This window comes from Hakea prostrata, chromosome 10 (genome assembly GCF_041222555.1).
Source record: "Hakea prostrata isolate BN-2017 chromosome 10, UWA_Hpros_2, whole genome shotgun sequence".
Lineage (NCBI taxonomy): Eukaryota > Viridiplantae > Streptophyta > Magnoliopsida > Proteales > Proteaceae > Hakea > Hakea prostrata.
Genome location: NC_142609.1, coordinates 48,275,640 through 48,297,002, shown reverse-complemented (window position 1 = coordinate 48,297,002; position 21,363 = coordinate 48,275,640). Strand labels below are relative to the sequence as shown.

Below are 21,363 nucleotides of genomic sequence, written 5' to 3'. Positions count from 1 at the left end.
CTCTCTAATTTCTAGGGGGGAAGAAGTAAATTTATTGAGAACAATAAGAACGCAAACATTCTGACAACAGAGCTCAAAGAGCCGAGACCAACCTTACTAGATTATCTGCTAGAGCATTTGCAGATCTAGAACTAAAAACAAGTGACCAATTTGGAGGATGTCAAACTATTTTTTGGTTCTATGTAAAATGGGTTCAGTTCAGTAATTTTTTTTTTTTGGTTACATTTGGTGCACAAATTTGGCAACCCTAGGTGATAAATAAGAGAGAGAAAAGTAACTAGAGAGGTGAAGGATGTTTATTGGATGTAATGGTTAAAGACAAGGAGTTCTTGTGGACCAAGGAGTGTGATGCAATGTTGGCTTTTAGTGTTTATGGCTTATAGGCCTCACTAGCTTGTTTGGAGGTGAAGTAAATTAAAAAAATTGAATGTTAGAAGTAAAGTAGAATGAAACAAATAATAGTTCAAAAAATAATTTATAATTTAGGAGTTTAGTTGCAATTTACTAGTAGAGTTGATGCAAAGCTATACAAAGATATGTGGGGTTCACAACATAGAGAATGAAGAATATGAAATTATTAATAAAGATATTTTGATTGAATTGATTTATTTATCACAAAAACACTACAGCTTTTAGAAGTTTGTCTAAGTTAACTTATGCACATTTCAGCTGTGTTCTTGAAAGATAGTTCTATTTATAATAAAAATTTGTGTATGGCCCAGAAGATTTAAACTCTTGATCTTATATAATGAGATGTTGATCTTTGTCAACCGAAGCAACCCGACTTTAAAATATAACTTCCGTACAAGAAAAATATAATATTCATTATGATTTAGGATTGTAGAGCATTGTAGAGCATGTGCATGGCAATGTCTAGATCTAAGCAAAGTTCAATATTTTAACCATTCCCATGAACTAAGATTTAAAGAAAAAGAGAATGAATACCCTAGAACTGAGAGTAAGAAATCTTGTCTAGTTTGACTTTCGTCATTGATGCAAGTTTTCAAATTTAATATTAAACCTAGTTCAAAGATAACTGTAATTAAGTATTCCAGAATGGGAAGAGACCTTAATCTGCTATGTGTGTTCATAAATGGAATGACAGCATCCCTTATCCTTTGAAATTGATTGCAGGGAATGAAATTGAAATGAACATTTAAAAACTTCTCAGAAAATTTGATAGCTTTTAGCATATGATCAAATCTATGATAGGTGTTCTTCCTGCAAGGAGTAACAGCAGAGTGATAATGATGAGGTATCACAGTTTATCACAACAATAATTTGTTTACTGCATCAACTATATATGAACTAATTCATACACAAACGTATTCTAAGAACCTCCTGGGTTCCCCAAGTTAAGACCCAATATACATGTACTCCTTCCTTGTTAGAAATAAAGCACAAAAACCATAATACAGTAGATGCTTTAGAATCTAGATTGCTCATCACCTATGCCACTACAAAGGCACTGGATGAACCTGTGAAATGCTTAACTGTACCAAAAAGGCTCTTTGAGGCACCAAAATGACTTATCCTGTACACACCAGTAGGTGCTGATTGAGGGATTCTCCATTCTATGGTTGCATGACTGTGAGTGCTTAGTTTTGCAGGACGAGACCATATAAAGCGCAAGCAAAAATCATCATCATCATAAGCTGGTACCCATGTATCCTTTCCATGGAGAAACTCCACCAGGGCATATGTCCCCTCCGTCAAGAGGTCGTTTCTGGGGCAAGCTGTCCAAAAAGTAACCGAAACCATGTTGCCTCTCTTGAATGTGGAATTCAGGGGGACATCAATGGAACAGTCCCCAAATTCGACACCACGAGGGGTCCTATCCATGACAACAGGTGTTAGAAAGCCGATTTGCTTGTCCAAAAGATCGGGGGGCAGTGGACCTGCCTCAACAGTTTGGTCAGTGATGAGAGAATTCGCAAGCTTCTTGAATTCTTGAATATAGGCACTCAGTGTGTGTGGACCATACAGCGTGGACGCACCCTGAGGAATACAATGCCATCAATAGGAGTTAAGCAATGTATGGGATTTAAATCAAACACAATGAAATTTACATAGGTAGCACTTGGTTGTCACATGGAACGAGATTCATAACTTGGACCATAGTAATACTTATATTATTTTTAAGGCAAGTTGATCAATAATTAGCTCATCAAGTTCACAAAAAAATAACTGTTCACTCAGATACATGCGCACCTATATCTTAACCATGGGATTAATACATTACTTCACTATCTGTGATATAAGAAATGCACATAGCTACCAGAAACCGAATTCATGCATAATGAAAGGCCATTGGAAAGTTGGGGGAAACCTCTTGGAAGGGGAAAAAAGAAGTAAAGACCGATCGTGAAACTTTAACCATCTGCCATGAACTATAACAGGAAAAAGTAGGATATTACTAGAATTTTCAGAAAGTCATAAGAGCATAGATTAGTTGGCTACATAGTCTGTGTTTCACCAATCTTCTCTATGGTTCAACAGGAGAAAGCTTAATTGGGTCCAAGGAGTCTCAGATTCATGTTATTGGGAAATATTGCTTTCCTGAAAACTTGTAAAATGAATGAAAAAGCTCTGTAATTTAGGGGCAACTCCATGAATGATGTGTCTCTTCAGAGTGACATATGGGACAATTACTCCCGGAAGGGTAGTTCCATTCAAAACTTGTATAAACGTTAATCCAGGTATTAAATATGATCAAGGCTGGGAGTGGAGACGAGATCATCTTTCTTGGATCCTGGCCATGGTACTACCCCCCCGGGGGGGCCCCCCCCCCCCTTTTCCAAAAAAGGCCCCCCGGGCTGTTTTCCCTTGTCAGAACCTTACCCTCCGCCTCTGGTACCTGGGTGCAAGCTTCAGTCACTAAAGTCATTCAAGAAGGATAATGAAATCCCTTTCAAGTCCAACAAATGCTATGTAAAACTAATTCAAGTGGCCCCTGGTGATTCTTCGACTGGCAGCGGAATAGATTTGGGTGAGGCAGTGGTGGGATAGCTGCTGGTACCAGCATTGAAACCGTAAGGGGAGCTTTAGCTGGGACTGACTTTCACTTTGTACTTCTCAACCGATATCAAAAGGTTGGCCATATCCTACCTTGCCATACTCATATTGTTTCCGACAAGAAAACATTAGCCTGTTGTTTCCATCCTTTTAGCTCCCTTTACGACATTTCTTTCTATTGCATGAGTGGGGGATATGCATACATGTAAATGTGCACGAGTATGCGTACAATACATGTAAAAGGGTGGGTAGAGAACACTTATAAGATACCGGAGCCAGTGACCTGTAATAAGTATACCTAACCATCAGAAATGAACCAATGAGTCCCACTGTATGGAAGTGTTACTCCAACACATAGTGAAACAAATGGGACCATTATCCACTCAACAACTAAATGAACGATATATTCTTTAGGATCCTCCCTTTCTTTAAATGCCAAACAGAGACAGAATCAGACTGATTCCTGAAATGCCTTGAGTGGTTTAGCCACGATGGAATGTACATTTTCGTTTACCTTACTGAGTCACACAAAATTTTGCCCGACTCCAGACATGTAGTGCATGAAATGCATTGAGCAGAAGAATAAAGAAAAGAGAACTTTCTACTAACCCTATGTAAACCTATTTCAACTAAGGGATTCACCCCTCCTTTGAACAATAAAACCTCATGCTAAAAAGTTTCTTGACAAAATGGATTTTTGATTGTTTTCCCTATATATACCATATAACCCAATAATCTAGCAGTCCTAACCTAGAATATTAGAGCCCACAAGATACAAACCCGCACTACTTCTACTTGTGGGATAAATGTGAGAAAAAGCTGGGAAATGAGTGAGAAATTCTTCCAGCATGGATAAAGATGCATCATGGACAAGAGTTTCTGCACCAACCATAAACTGATTTCTGAGACAAGCCCCATGCAGCAATAAAATGGTTCAGATGGATGTATGCACTAGAGAATATGCATGAAAATGCGCTCGAGCACAACAAATTTTCCATAGAAACATGGAATAGCAAAGATGGTCACATGTAGTTAAATAAGAACTGAATCTAAGGTCCAGCTTTTCAAGCAGGCAAGCTAACCTCATATCTCTGCACCTCATACTCCTCAAATGTGGTAACGTACTGTGAATAGGTATTTGTCAGCCCTGCTATAACAACGTGCACATTGCTGTTGAATTCTCCATTAGCTCCAGAAGTAAGAACTGACTTCACAGCATCACGGAGACGCCTCCCGGCCATTGTTGTGAACTCTGTAAGAAAACGTACACATTAAAGAAATGACTTGCACAGAGAATGAAGAAACTAACTGAAAACTAGTATATACTAATAAGATAATTGCAGCCACGGTATTCCTCACAGAAAGGTGTAACAGAAGCAGGAAGAATGTTACTGAACAAACACAAGGTGACAGACCAATACATCCTGTGTGTGTGCATGTAAAGAGGGAGTTGAAAAGATCTCTGGAGAAAAATCAGCACATTTAAAGAAATAGAAAAGCTGAAGGAACAGATAAAAGAAAAGGAGAAGGAATAACCTCCAGGCACACAAAGAATGGCCAGCTGCCCAATTTTCAGAATCTGAACTGGAAGTACTGAAGGCTGCATAAAATATGGTCAAACAGAATCCTCATAAGAAACTCCAACTATGTGGTTGTAATTGAATGATGATGCCTGCACCAAATGTAAACATACCATGCTATGCGACTGCAGAAATGCTTCTAGGTATCTTATCAATATCAATGAGGAAATCAAATGTTCTGCAAGGTAGTCTTTAAATGGGTAGAATATATTTTTGCAAGAACCTTTTTAATAATCAGTATCATACTTCTGAATTGAATTGAAATGAAGAAGTGTTCAGCAGTTGATCTCCACATCAATGGGTATCCTTACAATCATATTGGAAACACCAAGAGGGGGCTTTCAGATTGCTCTTTCTATCTTTTGTGGTGTTTGGGAGGGCGTGTGTGGAAGGCCATAAACTAGGAATTTCAACCCTAAAACTCTGTATGAACAGATTAAACAAGCCCTTCTGGCTCTGGTCATCCAATTTCGCACTCTAGTGATGATTGGATCTTTATTGAAGAAGCACCCAAAAAAGAAAAGGGAAGGGGGAAAGGATCTCAAATTGAAGAAAGAGATTCCACTTAAGAGGGTTTTCATTTTTCATTTTTTCTTTTTTTTCTTCTTGCCTTTGTTTGTTTTGGTACAGAAATTACAGTAAGGAGTTTAGTTAAATGCATCAACTTGCGTATCCAACATAAAGAGGCAGCAAACGAGAAACATTATACTGATTAATGCAAAAAGGATTAAGAATAATAAAATAGTTGCAATTGATTAAATTACTATTGTTATTAATATGACCGTCATTTTTTGGCAACTTTGAAGTACCAAAGAATAACACCACAGCCAATATAATCATTGCTGTACTTATCTTCACATATAATGATAAAAATAAATCTATAGTTATTCTAAAGTTTAAAACAGAATTGATGAAACTCAATGTTGCATGTAATTACAAAGGAATATGGGATAGTAATTAGTATAGGAAAAAGTTACAAAATAAAATTGTTATGATATTCAACATGGATAATGTATAGAAAAAGAATCAATCAATAATGAGAGTACAAATTATTGGACACTATTTATCAACATCAGTTGAATCGACAACAATTCACAAAAACGATGAGGAGGCAGACGATGATGATTATAAAAACAATATCAGACAGTGGAGAAGCTTTTCTTCCTTGCACAGTTTAAGGATTTCTTAGTTCATTTTTCTTCAAAACCTTACGGATTTGTCACATTGGAAGATCATTGGTAAGAACTAGAAGTTGCTAACCATGTAAATTAGTATGGGACCTAATTGTTAAGATTTTACTTATTATAAACGTTTATAATGTTAATCTAATTATCATTTATAAACTAAAGGAATACAATTGATATTATAATTTATGAGTTAATCATGAGCAAATTACTAATTACTTTTTCATGATAATCATGAATTGAAGAAAGATAAAATTATTAGTAGGAAATTTCTAATAACAATTAAATTAGAACAAAGATAATATAACAGTATACACTGATCAGTTAATTGAATTTGAATTAACAATCTCTAGCATATAACTTACTAATACTCTTGTTAGTAACACAGTTGTCACACAACTAGGTGACCAAAGCCACTGGCAGGGGCCCGGAAGCACAGTACCAAGGCATCCAAAGTGCCAGCTTAGGTGAACAAAGGCATCGAAGGTGCCTTGATGCCTTGACAACTATGGATAGTAATAGTCATAATAACCATCAAGAACAAGAAAATGAGATAACGAAACAACTTGTGGGCTATAAATTAATAATTTAAATTAGTTTTTGACATGTATTAAAATTTTTATTCATATTCAAGTCAAATCTTTCAACAGTAAATACAACTCAACTTTGACAGTGCCAAATTTTTAGTCAACCATGGCATCAGAAACGAAATTCAACCTACAATAGATCAATTTCAGCTCTATATGAGGGGTTCTAAGTTGAACGAGGAAGTAAGCATGGTATGCTGAACCCATAAGTTTGAGAAGTGCTGTACACTTGATATTCCACATGTGTGTGTGTTTGCTACCAGGCAGCACTATTTCTCCAGTTTAGCCAGTAAATAATTCCTTCTGCAGGCAATTTTATAATATCTGCAGAGGATGTACATGCTGCCAGTGTGGGATGGATTTTGCCTGCCAGGCTAATGGGAGCACAGTAGGGGGCATGATGTACATAAAAAGAAGGGTCCACATGTAAGGGAGAAGAAAATATGAGAGGTCCCCATACACCAACACTCTGTACAGCCTTCTCCTTCATAAAACTTCTACTTAAAGGCTAGTACAATTAGCATTGAGAGGAGTCATTAGATAGTTCACCAATGAAGGCATCCAACTGCCTAAATAACTAGATGGCAATCCTAACAAAATGTCAAGAATTAAAAACACCCCTCAGACCCTAAGAAGAAAAAGCAATCCACCAAGTTAATGATTATTTGAAAATCTCACTCTTTACAAACCAAATTGATCATAAGAATGCAAATAGGGACCGTGATTGAAGGCTTCTTGCTGATCTGTATTTCTAGGGTATGGCTTCCTGATGACTGATTTTCAACAAACAAAACAATAACAGCCTCATCAAACACCATGCATACATATCAGAAGACTCAGAACTTAGATACACGTCCACATTAGTTCAACAAAAATTGTCAAATTAAGGCATTGACTAAATGCTTCTTTCTAGCCTCTCGGGAAGTGGTGAATATAATCTAGTGAAACAAAATAAAATATCCAGACAATTATCCTGTAGGTTACCAATTAACTTCCTTACCAACAATTAATTTGACTAGGGGCACAATCAAATGTTTCCTGTTTTCCTACAATGTACACACACAAACATATATATATTAACCACAAAACCTAAATAATAATACATGACTCACCGCCCAGTCATAAGGTTCCTTCATTTCACCCGTATCAAGCAAAATAGGCTTTGGGTGTTGACAGTTGACTTGCTCTTTATCCGGTGTTTTCAGTAAATTTCTTACCAACTTCCAGAATGCATTACCCTGAGTAGCATCAAATTAAAAATCACCATATAGCATTTACATTTTCCATGCAAAAAATGAAAGAGAAGGGGACGCTGCACACTAAACCATTAACAAATATTCGTAAGGCACCTTGTCATCTCCTTGCCTGAAATCAAAAGCTCCAGGTCCATCAGTTGTTCCCGCAGCAAAACCAAACCCCATAGCAGCAGGACATGTTTTCACCAGCTCATTACCTCCATCCTTTTTAGGAAGTGTAACTTCATGCTGGGAGAAATCTATGTAGGCGTGCCGGTATTCAATCTTGCCTTTCAATTGCTCAGATGCTTTGCCAAAGAGATCCACAGCTTTTTTAAATTGCCTATCTCCAATTATACGCGTACTTTCAAATTCATCTGGGTAGCTGGTAGACAGAGAGAAACAACATAATACTGATACAGGTATCAAATGTGAATTGGGAAATCTAAGAAGATATGAGAAGTAGCTATACCCTGGGCCTCGGCCATAGCAGAGTTCATTTTTCCCACCACAGGTACTATGATTGAAATCACAAGCTAGTCCAGTATCCATGCAGAAAGTACCAAGCACATTTGGACTAACATCACCACAATTTGACTGACAAAAAGCAGATACAAAACGAGGTCTTTCAGCATGCCTCAGAGCGCTCCTAACACGACTGGAAATACTCAACATCCTGGTTGTTGGTCTCCCCCCCGAAGATTGATACGAGGCAGCAAGATCCCTTAACTCATCATCTGCATGAAATGGTTTCAGATTTTATGGCATGTGTAAAAGCAACGTTCTTAGTGTCATGGATAAAAATAATAGTGTTCCATGGCGTTGCTACCATGTAGCAAATGATGCACTCCAATGAAATCTGTTATCTAAATATTTCTGATTTTTGAAGTTCCAGAACAGTCAAAACAAAATTTTGAAAAATGCTATTAAAAAATTTAATCAGTCAAACCAGCAGCATAGCATGAATGAATAATGATGAGAAGCATTACTGATCAAATTGATTATAAGCAGCAATCACCAAATGGATCCACTAGATATACTCAATACCTTGATCATTTTTCACCCACTGAGACAACATGGACTAGGCAAAACTGGAAAATCATATAGAAGGAGGAAGTAATTATACTAGAAAGGGAATCCTTGTCCCGAGAGAAGTCTTCCCAGGTAGGAAAATCTCTCATTCTGCAAATTCTCACTTATATTTTGAGAACATGTTTGTCCACATTTTAGATCAACAAACCAGACTCCATCTGTCCATCGTGTCCATCATGTACCAATACGAAGGTTCAAAAATTGATTGAGAATATTCCATACTGGGAACAACACTGCACACCTGAAAATCCAATGGAAAAAGTCACAAGCAAGGTAACCCATACAACTGCGATGAGCCCCAACAATGCACTTTGGGTGTTTAAACCGGCCTCAGGTGTGAGGAAGGGCATGCATTTTCTAGGTATTGTTCCAAGTAAGACCTCAGAAAGAACCTACTGGAGGGCAAGAATTTAACCTGCAAACCTCATTTAGTTAAAAGACTCCTGAGCTGCTGGGCTGTGACTTTTTCCTTTTACTTTCACCTCTTATGTTTCTCCTAGTCTATTCATTTTCCTTTTCTTTTTTGTCATTTCCCAATTTTCATTATTTAACTCATTCCCAAGCCCTTTCTCCTCTTCTTGTTTAGACTGAAATTCTCCCTACAGTGGGGGGAGGGCCCAGACAAGGTGGTGAATTTCCCATTATAATTGGGCTACACCAAGGATTAGCTTTTAAGCCTATATTTATTTGCACTTACAATATTATTTAACCAAAAAAATTTAAAATGAGGTTCTTTGGTGTATGCTTTTTGTTGATGACATTGTTTTGGAAGAGGAGACATAAACAAGGATCAATACCAAGTTAGAGCTATGGAGAGCAACTTTGGAATCAAAATGTTTTAAACTAAGTAGAACAAAGTTGGAATATCTAGTGTGTAATTTTGGTCGTGATCGGGCAGGTAATGAGGTGGTGAAATTTGACAAGAAGGAGATCCCACAAAGTTATTATTTTTGGTACCTTGGCTAAAATGGCTCAATCATAAATAAAGGAGCTGATATAGAGGATAACATTTCCAAAAAAATTAAAATAGGTGGATGAAGCAGAGAGGTGTGTCCAGGTTTGTGCGATCAACGTATTCCTTTAAAGCTCAAATGAGAAATTATAGGACCGTTGTAAAACCAACTATAATGTATGACGCAGAGTGTTTGACGGTTACGAAGTATTATAAGTTAAACTCAGTGTAGCAGAAATTAGGATGCTTAGATGGATGAGTGGCAAAACTAAGAAGAAAAGTAAGGAATAATCATATTAAAGCTTGTCTGAGAGTAGCTCCAATAAATGATAAGCTAAAAGAAAGTTGTTTGAGGTGCCACGACCATGTTCAACGGAGGCACTTAAATGCCCCTGTATGGATGAGTGATTTAATCCAGATTGATGAACTAAAAAGCTAGGGGAAGAGCTAAAATATCCTCAAGAGAAGTGGGAGAAAGGATACACATGGCTTAGACCTAGTATCTAGTATAACCTCTATAACAGAATTAAATTAAAATAACTTTAAATAATGGAGAGCTAAAGGAAGAGAGAAGAAGTGGTGGAGAAGAAGAATGGAATAGAGACTTCTGCAAGTTACAGCTCTGCCCCTCAACAGTGTATTTATTATTGAAAATTTTCCAGATTAGAGAGATCTTCAAAGTATCCCTAAATTTGATTACAAGAACTTTAAATATTACAATCCTAAAATAGACTTACTTGATACCCAAGTAACAAGAAGGAAAGGAAGCAAATCTCCCTATGTATTGCTTGCTAATCAAGCTACATAAAAATAGAAAGTATTATCCTAATCTAATAAATAGGAGCTAAGGAAATCAAATAAAATCTAATCCAATTTATGGTGGATACCACATAATGTGGTTACCACTGAAGTGGTAAATCATGCATATCTTAATAGGCTCTAATAGAGCTAGGAAGGCAAGGATCTATATAGCTGACCACATTTAGTTGCAATGAGGCTTGTTGTTGTAGTACAACTGACTTTATAATGTTGACAGTCTATACAATAATACGAAATAAAGTCCCCTTTGTACTGCCCCTGAGCTAAAAGAGATAGGGAAAGACCTAAAATAACCTTAGGATAAGTGGTGAGAAAGGATATGTATGGCTTAGACCTTGTATCTAGTATGGCCTCAGATAGCTAGGAAGGCAAGGATCCAAGTAGCCGACCACATTTAGATGGAATGAGGCTTGTTCTTGTTGTATAGCTGACCGTGTAATGTTGAGCCTACAAAATAATACAAAATAAAGTTCCTTGTCGACTCCACCCTGATGCAGAATTGAAGACATATTTACAAAATAAGAAGCCCATTGGGTCAAGCCCATCAAAGGCCTAAAGTTGTCACCTGAATCAGCCATGGTTTTCATGGGCTAGGGCTGTTTTAGTGGGTTAAAGTTAGCCCACATATGTTGAACCTCATAGTCTAGACCTAAGCCTAAGTCTAGTTTTTAGAAAGTCAATAAAAGGGGCTTTGGTTTGAAAATAAGAGAACTCATTGTCAAAGGAGTTCTCCTTTGTCAAGAGTTAGGTAGTAGTTGAATTAGGTAGGTGGTGTTAGCTAGTGGTTGGATGTTGCCATTAATGTTTATGTCTCTTTAGAATGCTATATAAAGAGACTTATGTAAGTGGTGAAGACAACTCATCTAGTGAAATCAATTTGCTTTGTTAGCATTCCTTCTCTATGGAGACTCCTTGTGTTTGATCAAGGTAGGTTGGTGTTTGATCCAATCGATCCACCTTGCGGTGTGAAGCCCGGGTATTACTTTGTTGTCCTTATTGTTCCATCCATTTCTTCTTTATAGTCTACTGCTGTTTTGAAGACCAATTTAGTCCTTGTTCTTAAAAACCAATATCCTTGTTCTACCACTCCAGTTTTCAGCCTACCTTTATATCTAAATTTTATTTATCTTAAGTCTATCAAATATGAAGTTGATTCCCTATGAAAGGTCCTATTTGGCTACTGTTTTGATCATTCAAATACAATACTACATTATTTGGTATCAAAGCCATGACAGGGAGTGAAAATTCTGGACCATCCAGTCCAACTAATCCTATGGTGGGAATGATGGAGATGGTTCAACAACTGAGCAACCAAATCACTGCGACCCAGAACCAAATGGACGAGAGGTTCTCAGAAATGGAGGCCAGAGTTGCTGCCTCTACTCATGCTCCTCACCCTCCACTTGGTGAAGAATCCCATCCAGCTCATTCTGTAGCCAATTTTCCTACTCGGAGAAATATGGGGAGAGGACCCCAAAGGATTCTAGTTGTGCAACCAACTTTTGAGGAACACCTACGAAGTTGTTTCGCTAGGGAACAACCTACATTCAATAAGCATGTTGGTGACTCTCACAAGGTTAAGCTTGAACTCAAATAATACTCGGATAAGCATGATCCTCAAGTCTTTTTTGATTGGTTGGCAAGGTTGGATGACTATTTTGATTGGTATGAACTCTCGGAGGTACGAAAGATGAAGTTAGCACGTACCAAGCTAGTTGGAGCTGCACGTGAATGGTGGAGAACTCGCGAATATGAATTGGAAGATCGTGGTAGAGCTCCTACTACGTGGGAGGAAATGAAGGAAGAACTGAGAGAAAAGTACTTGTCATCTACTTTTCAATTGCGACTACAAGACAAGTTAAATTCTCTTCGCCAAGGGAACTTGTCAGTTGCAGAATATATGGAACAATTTGACTCTCTTTCTTCTCGTACAGGAATTCGAGAGAGGGAGATCCAAATCTTGTCACGTTTCACATTGGGTTTACGGCTTGAAATCAATAGGGCCATTGGCGTTGTGGATGTAGAGAATGTGCGGGATTGTTTTGAAAAGGCCCTACGTGCGGAAGAATTATTGGCATCCAACAACAAAAGGTTTGGATACCAAGCCGGGCAGGCTAGGCGAATATTTCCAACACCAAAACCTACAACAACAACCCCTACTCAACCCACATTTCCTACCCGACAAGATAAGGGCAAGGCTCCTATGACTAGTGGCAGCCAAGCACAATGTTTTCATTGTCAAGAAGTTGGACATTATGCTAAATATTGCCCACACCGTCAAAAGATTAATGTTGTTGCTGAGATAGAAAAGTCAGCAGAGGAAGAAGATTCTGATCTATTCCCATACCCACTCGATGATGGCAACTATGACGGAGCTGCATATGATGAGGATGATGCTAATAGAGGTGATGCTTATGGCATTCATATAGTAAGCCGCATCTTGGTGGCTGAAACCAAAGGAGAGGACTGGCGGCGCAATTGTATCTTTTACAGCCGTATTTAGTCCGGAGATAATACAGCTTTGGTGATAGTTGACAGTGGGAGCTGTGTCAACGTTACTTCAGACACCTTTGCGAAGAAAGCAAACTTGAAGGTGGAGAAGCACCCTCAACCATATCGGGTATCCTTGCTGAATGGGAATACTCTGGAGGTAAATCAACGGTGTTCCATACCACTGAAGCTCCATCGATATGAGGAAGAGGTATGGTGTGATGTAATCCCTATGCATCTTACTGATGTTCTGTTTGGTCGACCATGGATGTATGATAATGATGTTATGGTCGAGGGGAAGAAAAACCAATGTGTATTCAAGTTCAAAGGACTTCACACTGTCCTCCACCCAATCAATGTCCCAGCTGAAATGCGTCAACAGAGGTCCTTGAGGACCAACCAAAAGGGGAGCAATGAAGCACAAAAGTTGTTGTCCATACCGCAAAAGAAGCTGCTGGTTGTTCCTCACAAGGAGTTCATTCACACGAGCCATGATACAGGGCTGGTATTGGCTCTTGTTACAAGGGTAGTCACACCTCCACCTGAGGTGACATTCCCTCCACCCATTAAAGAGTTACTTTCTAATTTTTCTGATGTGGTTCCTGATGAGTTGCCTAATGAGCTACCTCCTATGCGCGATATTCAACATGCCATTGATTTGCTACCGGGTTCGGTGTTACCAAACCTACCGGCTTATCGCCTTAGCCCAATAGAGCACAATGAACTCAAAAGACAGGTGAATAAGTTGCTACATAAAGGATTCATTCAGGAGAGCTTAAGTCCATGTGCTATACCAGTATTACTGACTCCAAAGAAGGATGGCTCATGGAGCATGTGTATGGACAGTAGAGCAATCAACAAGATTACAGTCAAGTATAGGTTTCCTATACCGCGGCTTGATGACATGTTGGACATGCTATCCGGGGCTAAGATCTTTTCTAAATTGGATCTTAGAAGTGGCTATCATCAAATTCGTATTTGGCCTGGAGATGAGTGGAAGACTGCCTTCAAGACCAAGGATGGACTATTCAAATGGAAAGTCATGCCTTTTGGTCTGACGAATGCACCTAGTACATTCATGAGGGTGATGACACAGGTACTCCGTCCTTTTATTGGTCGATTTTTGGCCGTATACTTTGATGATATATTGATCTACAGCAAGCATCCAAATGATCACATCGATCATCTATGGCAAGTCTTGAGAGTGCTTCGCCATGAGAAGCTATACATCAATCTCAAGAAATGCTCCTTTATGCTGCCAAAGGTTGTGTTCCTTGGTTTTATTGTCTCATCACAGGGGGTTGAAACTGATCCAGAGAAGATAACAAGTATAACAGATTGGGTTACACCAAAGACAATCACTGAGGTTCGTAGTTTTCATGGACTTGCATCGTTTTACAGGAGATTCATTCGGAACTTTAGTGCAGTCATGGCACCTATTACTGAGTGTTTGAAGCAATGCAAAGGTGAGTTCAAGTGGACAACAGCGGCAACCAAAGCCTTTCATCTTATCAAGCAAAAGATGATAGAGGCTTCAATACTTCGCCTGCCAGATTTTGACTGTATATTTGAGGTAGCAACTCATGCCTCACATATTGGTTTAGGAGGTGTATTGATGCAAGGAGGGCACCCTATCGCTTTCTATAGCGAGAAACTCAATGATGCCAAGCGACGCTATTCAACATATGATCTAGAGCTCTATGTTGTTGTCCAGGTGTTACGCCATTGGAGACATTATCTCATCGGCAAAGAGTTCATTCTCTATACCGATCATGAGGCGCTGAAGTATCTACATTCACAGAAATCGATAAGCAACAGGCACGCTAAATGGGTTGCTTATCTCCAAGAGTTTGCGTTCGCAAAGCAGGAAAGGAGAATACAGTGGCTGATGCATTGAGCCGAAAAGTGCTTACTCTTAGCACATTCTCAGCACATGCAATTAGCATTGGTCAAATACGTGATGAGTATGCATCTAACGAAGATTTCAACATGCCATACAAGGAGTTACAGCAAGGCAAGCAACATCATAAATACTCACTTCATGATGGGTATTTGTTTTTGGTAACTCGGTTATGCATTCCAAATTCTTCCCTACGACATCACATCATACGGGAGCTGCATGGCGAAGGTTTGGGAGGTCACTTTGGAAGGGATAAGACTATCATACAAGTTACTGATCGGTATTATTGGCCCCATATTGCAAAGGATGTTGATCATGTAATCAAGAGATGCAGAGTCTGTTAGCTAGCCAAGGGAACCAAGCAAAATACAGGTCTGTACTCACCATTACCAGTTCCTCATGCACCTTGGATTGATATTAGTATGGATTTCATACTTAGGCTACCCTCCACAAAAGAGCGATCCGACTCCATCATGGTTGTGGTTGACCGATTCTCAAAGATGGCTCACTTTATACCATGTCGAAAGACCTTTGATGCATCTCAAATTGCAAAGATATTCTTTAAGGAGGTTGTACGACTACATGGGCTACCAAGTAGCATTGTCTCAGATCGTGACGTCAAGTTCACGAGCTACTTTTGGAAGACATTGTGGCTGAAAAGTAACACAAAGTTACAGTTTTCAACTACATTCATCCACAAACTGACGAGCAAACAGAAGTGGTGAATCGAAGCTTGGGAAACTTACTGAGGTGTTTGGTTCGTGACTATGAGAAGACATGGCCGTCCATACTCGACATAGCTGAGTTTGCTTACAATAGCTCAGTTAATCGTACGACAGGTCGTACTCCTTTTGAGATTCTACTTGGAGTTCAACCCTGACGGCCTATGACCTCATTCCATTACCACCACAAGCACGCGTGAGTATTGAGGCTGACGAGTTTTTGCGCCATATCACAGAGGTACATGCTAATGTTCGCTGAAGAATAGCTCTCAACAATGATGTCTACAAGGCTACAGCAGATCATCATCGATGATATGTGGAGTTTCAACCGAGAGACATGGTGATGGTTCGTGTCAACTCAAAAGGTTCCAACTTGGGGTCAACAACAAACTCCATCCAAAGAAGATGGGTCCATACAAGGTGCTGAAACGCATTGGACAAAATGCTTATGTACTCGAGCTACCAGAAGAAATGAACATAAGCAATGTCTTCAACGTGGCTGACTTACATCTTTATGTAGGGCACCACTTTGATGATGGAGACACTGAACAAATGTTGAGGCTGCCCCAACTCAAGCCACCAATCACTGACATCATTGAAGAGGTTTTGGATGACTCTTACAAAACCACTCGTCATGGCACTGGATACCATGCTTTCCTCGTCAAATGGAAGAATCGTCCACGACATGATAGTACTTGGATTCATGCTGATGATTTCAAGAAACTCAATCCCGATTTATATGAACGTTACATGTCATTCATTCATTCGTCGGAGACGAATGTTTTCAAGCCGGGGAGAGTTGATGCAGAATTGAAGACATATTTACGAAATAAGAAGCCCATTGGGTCAGGCCCATCAAAGGCCTAAAGTTGTCACCTGAATCAGCCCATGGTTTTCATGGGCTAGGGCTGTTTTAGTGGGTTAAAGTTAGCCTACATATGTTGAACCTCATAGTCTAGACCTAAGCCTATGTCTAGTTTTTGGAAAGTCAATAAAAGGGGTTTTGGTTTGAAAATAAGAGAACTCATTGTCAAAGGAGTTCTCCTTTGTCAAGAGTTAGGTAGTAGTTGAATTATTAATAGGTAGGTGGTGTTAGCTAGTGGTTGGATGTTGCCATTAATGTTTATGTCTCTTTAGAATGCTATATAAAGAGACTTATGTAAGTGGTGAAGACAACTCATCTAGTGAAATCAATTTGCTTTGTTAGCATTCCTTCTCTATGGAGACTCCTTGTGTTTGATCAAGGTAGATTGGTGTTTGATCCAATCGATCCACCTTGCGGTGTGAAGCCCGGGTGTTACTTTGTTGTCCTTATTGTTCCATCCATTTCTTCTTTATAGTCTACTGCTGTTTTGAAGACCTATTTAGTCCTTGTTCTTAAACCAATATCCTTGTTCTACCACTCCGGTTTTCAGCCTACCTTTATATCTGAATTTTATTTATCTTAAGTCTATCAAATCTGAAGTTGATTCCCTGTGAAAGGTTCTATTTGGCTACTGTTTTGATCATTCAAATACAGTACTACATTACACCCTCCCCCCGGGACCACATTTTATTACTTTCTTTTTGGGGGGTGGTTGAGCCTGTCCACAAAACATGGTTCTCTGCCACAAGAACATCTGATCAGCTGTTTTAGAGTTTTACCAATAATATTGATAACTTATGTCCTAGATCAGCAATCTGATTTTTTTAGGATCCATTTCAACCATATGGCCCACAATATATAATTGCAACAATCCGAACTCCGAACTGTTTTAGAAATCATTGATATTTTCACCTTTTTCAGAAATGCTTTCTCTGGTAATATGCACTTGGGCTGAATCTTGCTGATGAGGACAACAGGTGTGCAAAACTTTGCATGACTAGGAATTCCCTGGGGCAGAAATCAAGGCCAATGACAGACCCCATACACAAGGCATCTGGAGAGATTTCTCTACTTGATAGTTACAACAACAAAAAAATAATCTAAGATGGTGGGAGGTTCAGCCACGCTACCACATGGCAGCTCATCAGAACCAAATTCTAGAGCATTGATAGGCCCCTCCTTGCCCAATTTGACAAATGCTTCTTTAACCAATATAAACTTTGACATGTCACAGAACAATGTTTATTGAGAGTCAACTACACGTGGACGTATTGGAAAAAGATTTTGGACAGCTGATAGTATAAGAGACAGCTGTCCAATAAATGATATAGGCTAATAAAATTTGCCAGGTCGCTAGCTCCAATCCAGCATATTCAATGGCAATTTGGCCACACCAAAGAGTGTCAGGTCTCAAATCAGGCATTACTCTACTAAGCATAGAAACAGCTTCCCACTACCACATGGGCATGAAGTTTGGGTTTCATTACCACTGAGCATGTCACAGGCAGCTCAGCAACAAGGATACTATATTATTTCCTATAGCTTTTTGTAGACGTGTTATTGTACAAACTTGTAAGATGAACAAAGAATTTACTTACGGTTTTGAAGGTTGGCAATAAGCCTTGAGATTCTTCTGGGGATGCTGTGGCCAGCATATGTATCAGAACTCTGGTTTTCAATACCATCCAGAAAACCATTTTTTTCAAACCAGTCCTCCATAAATCTTGCAGCAGCACCTTTGTTGTCTCCACTTATCAATGAATTTGTACGACTCATAGAAGTGCCATGTGTTGCAAACCAGTTGAAGCTACCAATTGGACCCCATTGATCATCAACAAATTTCAGGAGAGTCATCTCTGTATCAACATTATATTTATATTTACTCCGTTCTTCGGCAGGATTGTTCAAATAAGCACTTGGACTACGGTTCACACCAGCATCCAAAATCTCTCCTGATATTAAAATCCCAAAACATGATAATGATCAGAATGAATAAAGTACAAACAATAAGAAACCACCATTTCACTAGAAGATTATAAGTGCACTAAAGCAAAATGATCCATATTAAACAAAAGAAAAGGACTCAATTCTTTTTGTGAACATGAACCTTTTAGCCCTATACCGTAAGCTGGTGGTTAGGATTTGGTTTCAACAACTTTTAGCCATTAAACAACATTACAACTAAAAGTCCAACATGAGTTAACATCCTGCTACATATGAGAAGTCATGTCCGTACAAAGTTTAAGCTCTCTCTATTACCTTTACCAACATAAATAGATCCTGGCCGGAGATTTTCATGAGCTTGTATAATGCATTTCTCAATGCCATCAACAAGAGCATCAAATGACTGACGCACAAATCCTAGAGATGTTACAATATACACCACATATTGAAGATAGCCCCCAGGACCTGCATGAGTGTGGATACCACTAATAGCAACATTCTGTTCATTGTATAAGTCCCCATACCTGTCAAATGGAAATCATTATATTAGGTTGATTCAAAGGACTGACTAGATGTTGAATCATGGATCCTGAATCAATTTAAACACGCATCCATCAAATGAGACCACAATTACCTTGCCTTCAACCTCTCCATGACTTTAATTGTCACCAGTTGTGAAGCCATGCAAGCATCAAGGTTTACGAAAACTACCCTATTTCCCTGAGGCTCTGCCACAATAAATGCACGAGCTCTCAACCTGAAATGAACTCCGGATGCAGTCTGATCCATGTTTGCATAACCCATCATGTTGACATCTGCAGCAGGTCCTGTAATGTCAGAGCTTCCAAGTCCAACTAAATAAGTAGAATCCGACAGTATCCCTGTGCTATTCTGTAGCAAGAGCAACAGCATAACCCAGAACCGGACAGTTCCATAGACCCTCTGAACATGGCAAGCAGGCAGAGAAAAGAGCCCCATAATGACTTTATGAAGAAGAGACGGTACCGCTTACTCGATTCTTACCATTTCCTTCAATAAAACAGAGAAGGGCTCAGTGAGCATACTCATCAAGTCCCATCAAACATCAGATTAGAAATAAAAGATTGCTCCAAACAGCTTTTTAAGTAGTGGAAGACAATAAGCAGGTTTAGAAAATGGGCAAAGACCCTTAAAGTTCAGATGAAGAGAACACCTGAGAGTCGATGAAAATACGAATTCAATAAAAAAAAATCACCTAAAACAAACAAATTTATTCAAAACCCAGCAAGATAACCGGAACCCAGAAGGCAGAGAGAAAGTTACAGACCTCAAACTAAGCCCAGATGAAGAAATTTCAGCAGTGATTTTGCGGTGATTCAATCTCTTACCAAACTATTCTTTTGAAAAGTCTCCGCAAAGAATGTTAGCTGGGCTGGGGTGTGGATTATAATCTCTTATAAGCGTCAGCAGAGGATATGAGGGAAGAATTTGAATGCAGTTCCCATCAATTAACGCTGTCCGGACTTTTCCTGGAACACTTGCTTTACTTCAACACAACGCTTAAGACCAGAAAGGCAGAAAGCAATTATAAGTTTTTCCTTTTATCGATAAAAGTAATGGTTATTTTGTCATTTTGATCTTCAGAATTTGAACATTTGTCTTAAAACGGCATGAAATTTAATGGATTCATATGAATTTCTGATTAATTTTCTTATTATATTTTCAAGTTTTGAGCTTTCATTCTACCAAAAATTTGTTCTTACCTTACCCACCAAAAAAAATTTATTATTATTTTTTTTGATAGAAATGAGTCTATACATTAATGCGGACGTTCGCATGGCATCAATAATACAAATGTCATGAAACCATAGAACAAAACATGGCAAAAAGTCCAGCACAAATGAGTCTTACAACTAGAAATTTATTTAATAATGTGAATGATAAGAGACAAGCTTCTTACCTAAAGAAGAATTCAAGATTTACTTTCATTAAATGGATGTAATAAATTTTTCGGATAAAGTATTATGCTTCTTTTACACTTTATTTAGGAGGAAATCCTTGTGAATTTGCTAAATGAAATTCAAATCTTTTATCTTGAAGGATAGAAAATTCTGTTCACCTCATACCTTTTCACTATACATTTGAGAGGGAATTCACATCTGAGTATTAATAAATTATATCAAAAGTGGATTCACTTATAAACATTTCATGATGAGGATGTGGGGATGCAACATTGTTGCTCATTCTCTAACTAGGAAGGCACCTTAACAGTGAGGATTAACTGGCCAAATTCCACTACTTGGTTGTTGGATCTTTGTAATTCTAAAACCTTGTCATTTCCCTGTTCTTTGAAATTTCCCGGTTCTTTGAAATGAATGTTGGTTTACCAAAAAAAAAAAAAAAAAGAGAGAACACAATTCTCTACTTGTTGAGATAGAGAACCACAATTCAATAAAATTGATCATCAGCAAATAGAGGTGGATCCAATCCTAATCATGTGATGGAGGAGTGTAAGGAGAGGCACAAGCCGGGTAGGAGGGAATCCCTTTGAATACTAATAAATGGACTCCAAATCCTCTACCCTAATCGATAGAGGATTGTGGTTCCCTCACACCCCTTCACTACATAATTGGAAGGAGACCCACAATTGAGCATTACTAAATTAGATCTCAAGAGTATTTGCTCCTAAATATGTGGTGATACAGCTGTGAAGGGAACACAATTTTCTAGCCGTCAAGGTAGAGGATTCTAACTCCATAAAATGGACCATAAGTGGATTGAAGTGGATCCCTTCCTAAACATATGGTGAAGAAATGTAAAGAAAACACGATTGGGGATAGAGGATTTGAACTTGCTTTTGCATACGCTTTCAAGTAATTTATGCTTAAATCCAACCCCATTAACTCTCAAAGTCAACTGGAAATGCCAATATCATTTTTTTTGAGTCCCGATCAGCTCCCATTAGGAGAGAACAATGTGCTCTCTTGACAGTTTTAAAC

At 38.6% G+C, this 21,363-nt stretch overlaps 1 protein-coding gene across 2 annotated transcripts; it reads right to left on the bottom strand.

Moving 5' to 3' along the window:
• Positions 1 to 1,185: 1,185 nt before the first annotated feature.
• LOC149003611 (neutral ceramidase 2-like) lies at positions 1,186 to 19,978 on the bottom strand. 2 transcript variants are annotated; one of them, XM_089138412.1, is made up of 10 exons: positions 19,692 to 19,978; positions 19,020 to 19,414; positions 18,701 to 18,909; positions 18,040 to 18,393; positions 8,074 to 8,338; positions 7,716 to 7,986; positions 7,479 to 7,604; positions 4,552 to 4,615; positions 4,098 to 4,267; positions 1,186 to 1,998 (listed from the first exon to the last, which is right to left on the bottom strand). In XM_089138412.1, exons 2-10 carry the CDS (start codon positions 19,361 to 19,363, stop codon positions 1,450 to 1,452), a joined length of 2,352 nt encoding a protein of 783 aa, XP_088994538.1. In that variant the 5' UTR covers positions 19,364 to 19,414; positions 19,692 to 19,978; the 3' UTR covers positions 1,186 to 1,449. The 2 variants fall into 2 exon arrangements, with proteins under 2 accessions (XP_088994538.1, XP_088994539.1); XM_089138413.1 differs by having other exon boundaries at positions 19,753 to 19,978.
• Between the last annotated feature and the right edge of the window lie 1,385 nt (positions 19,979 to 21,363).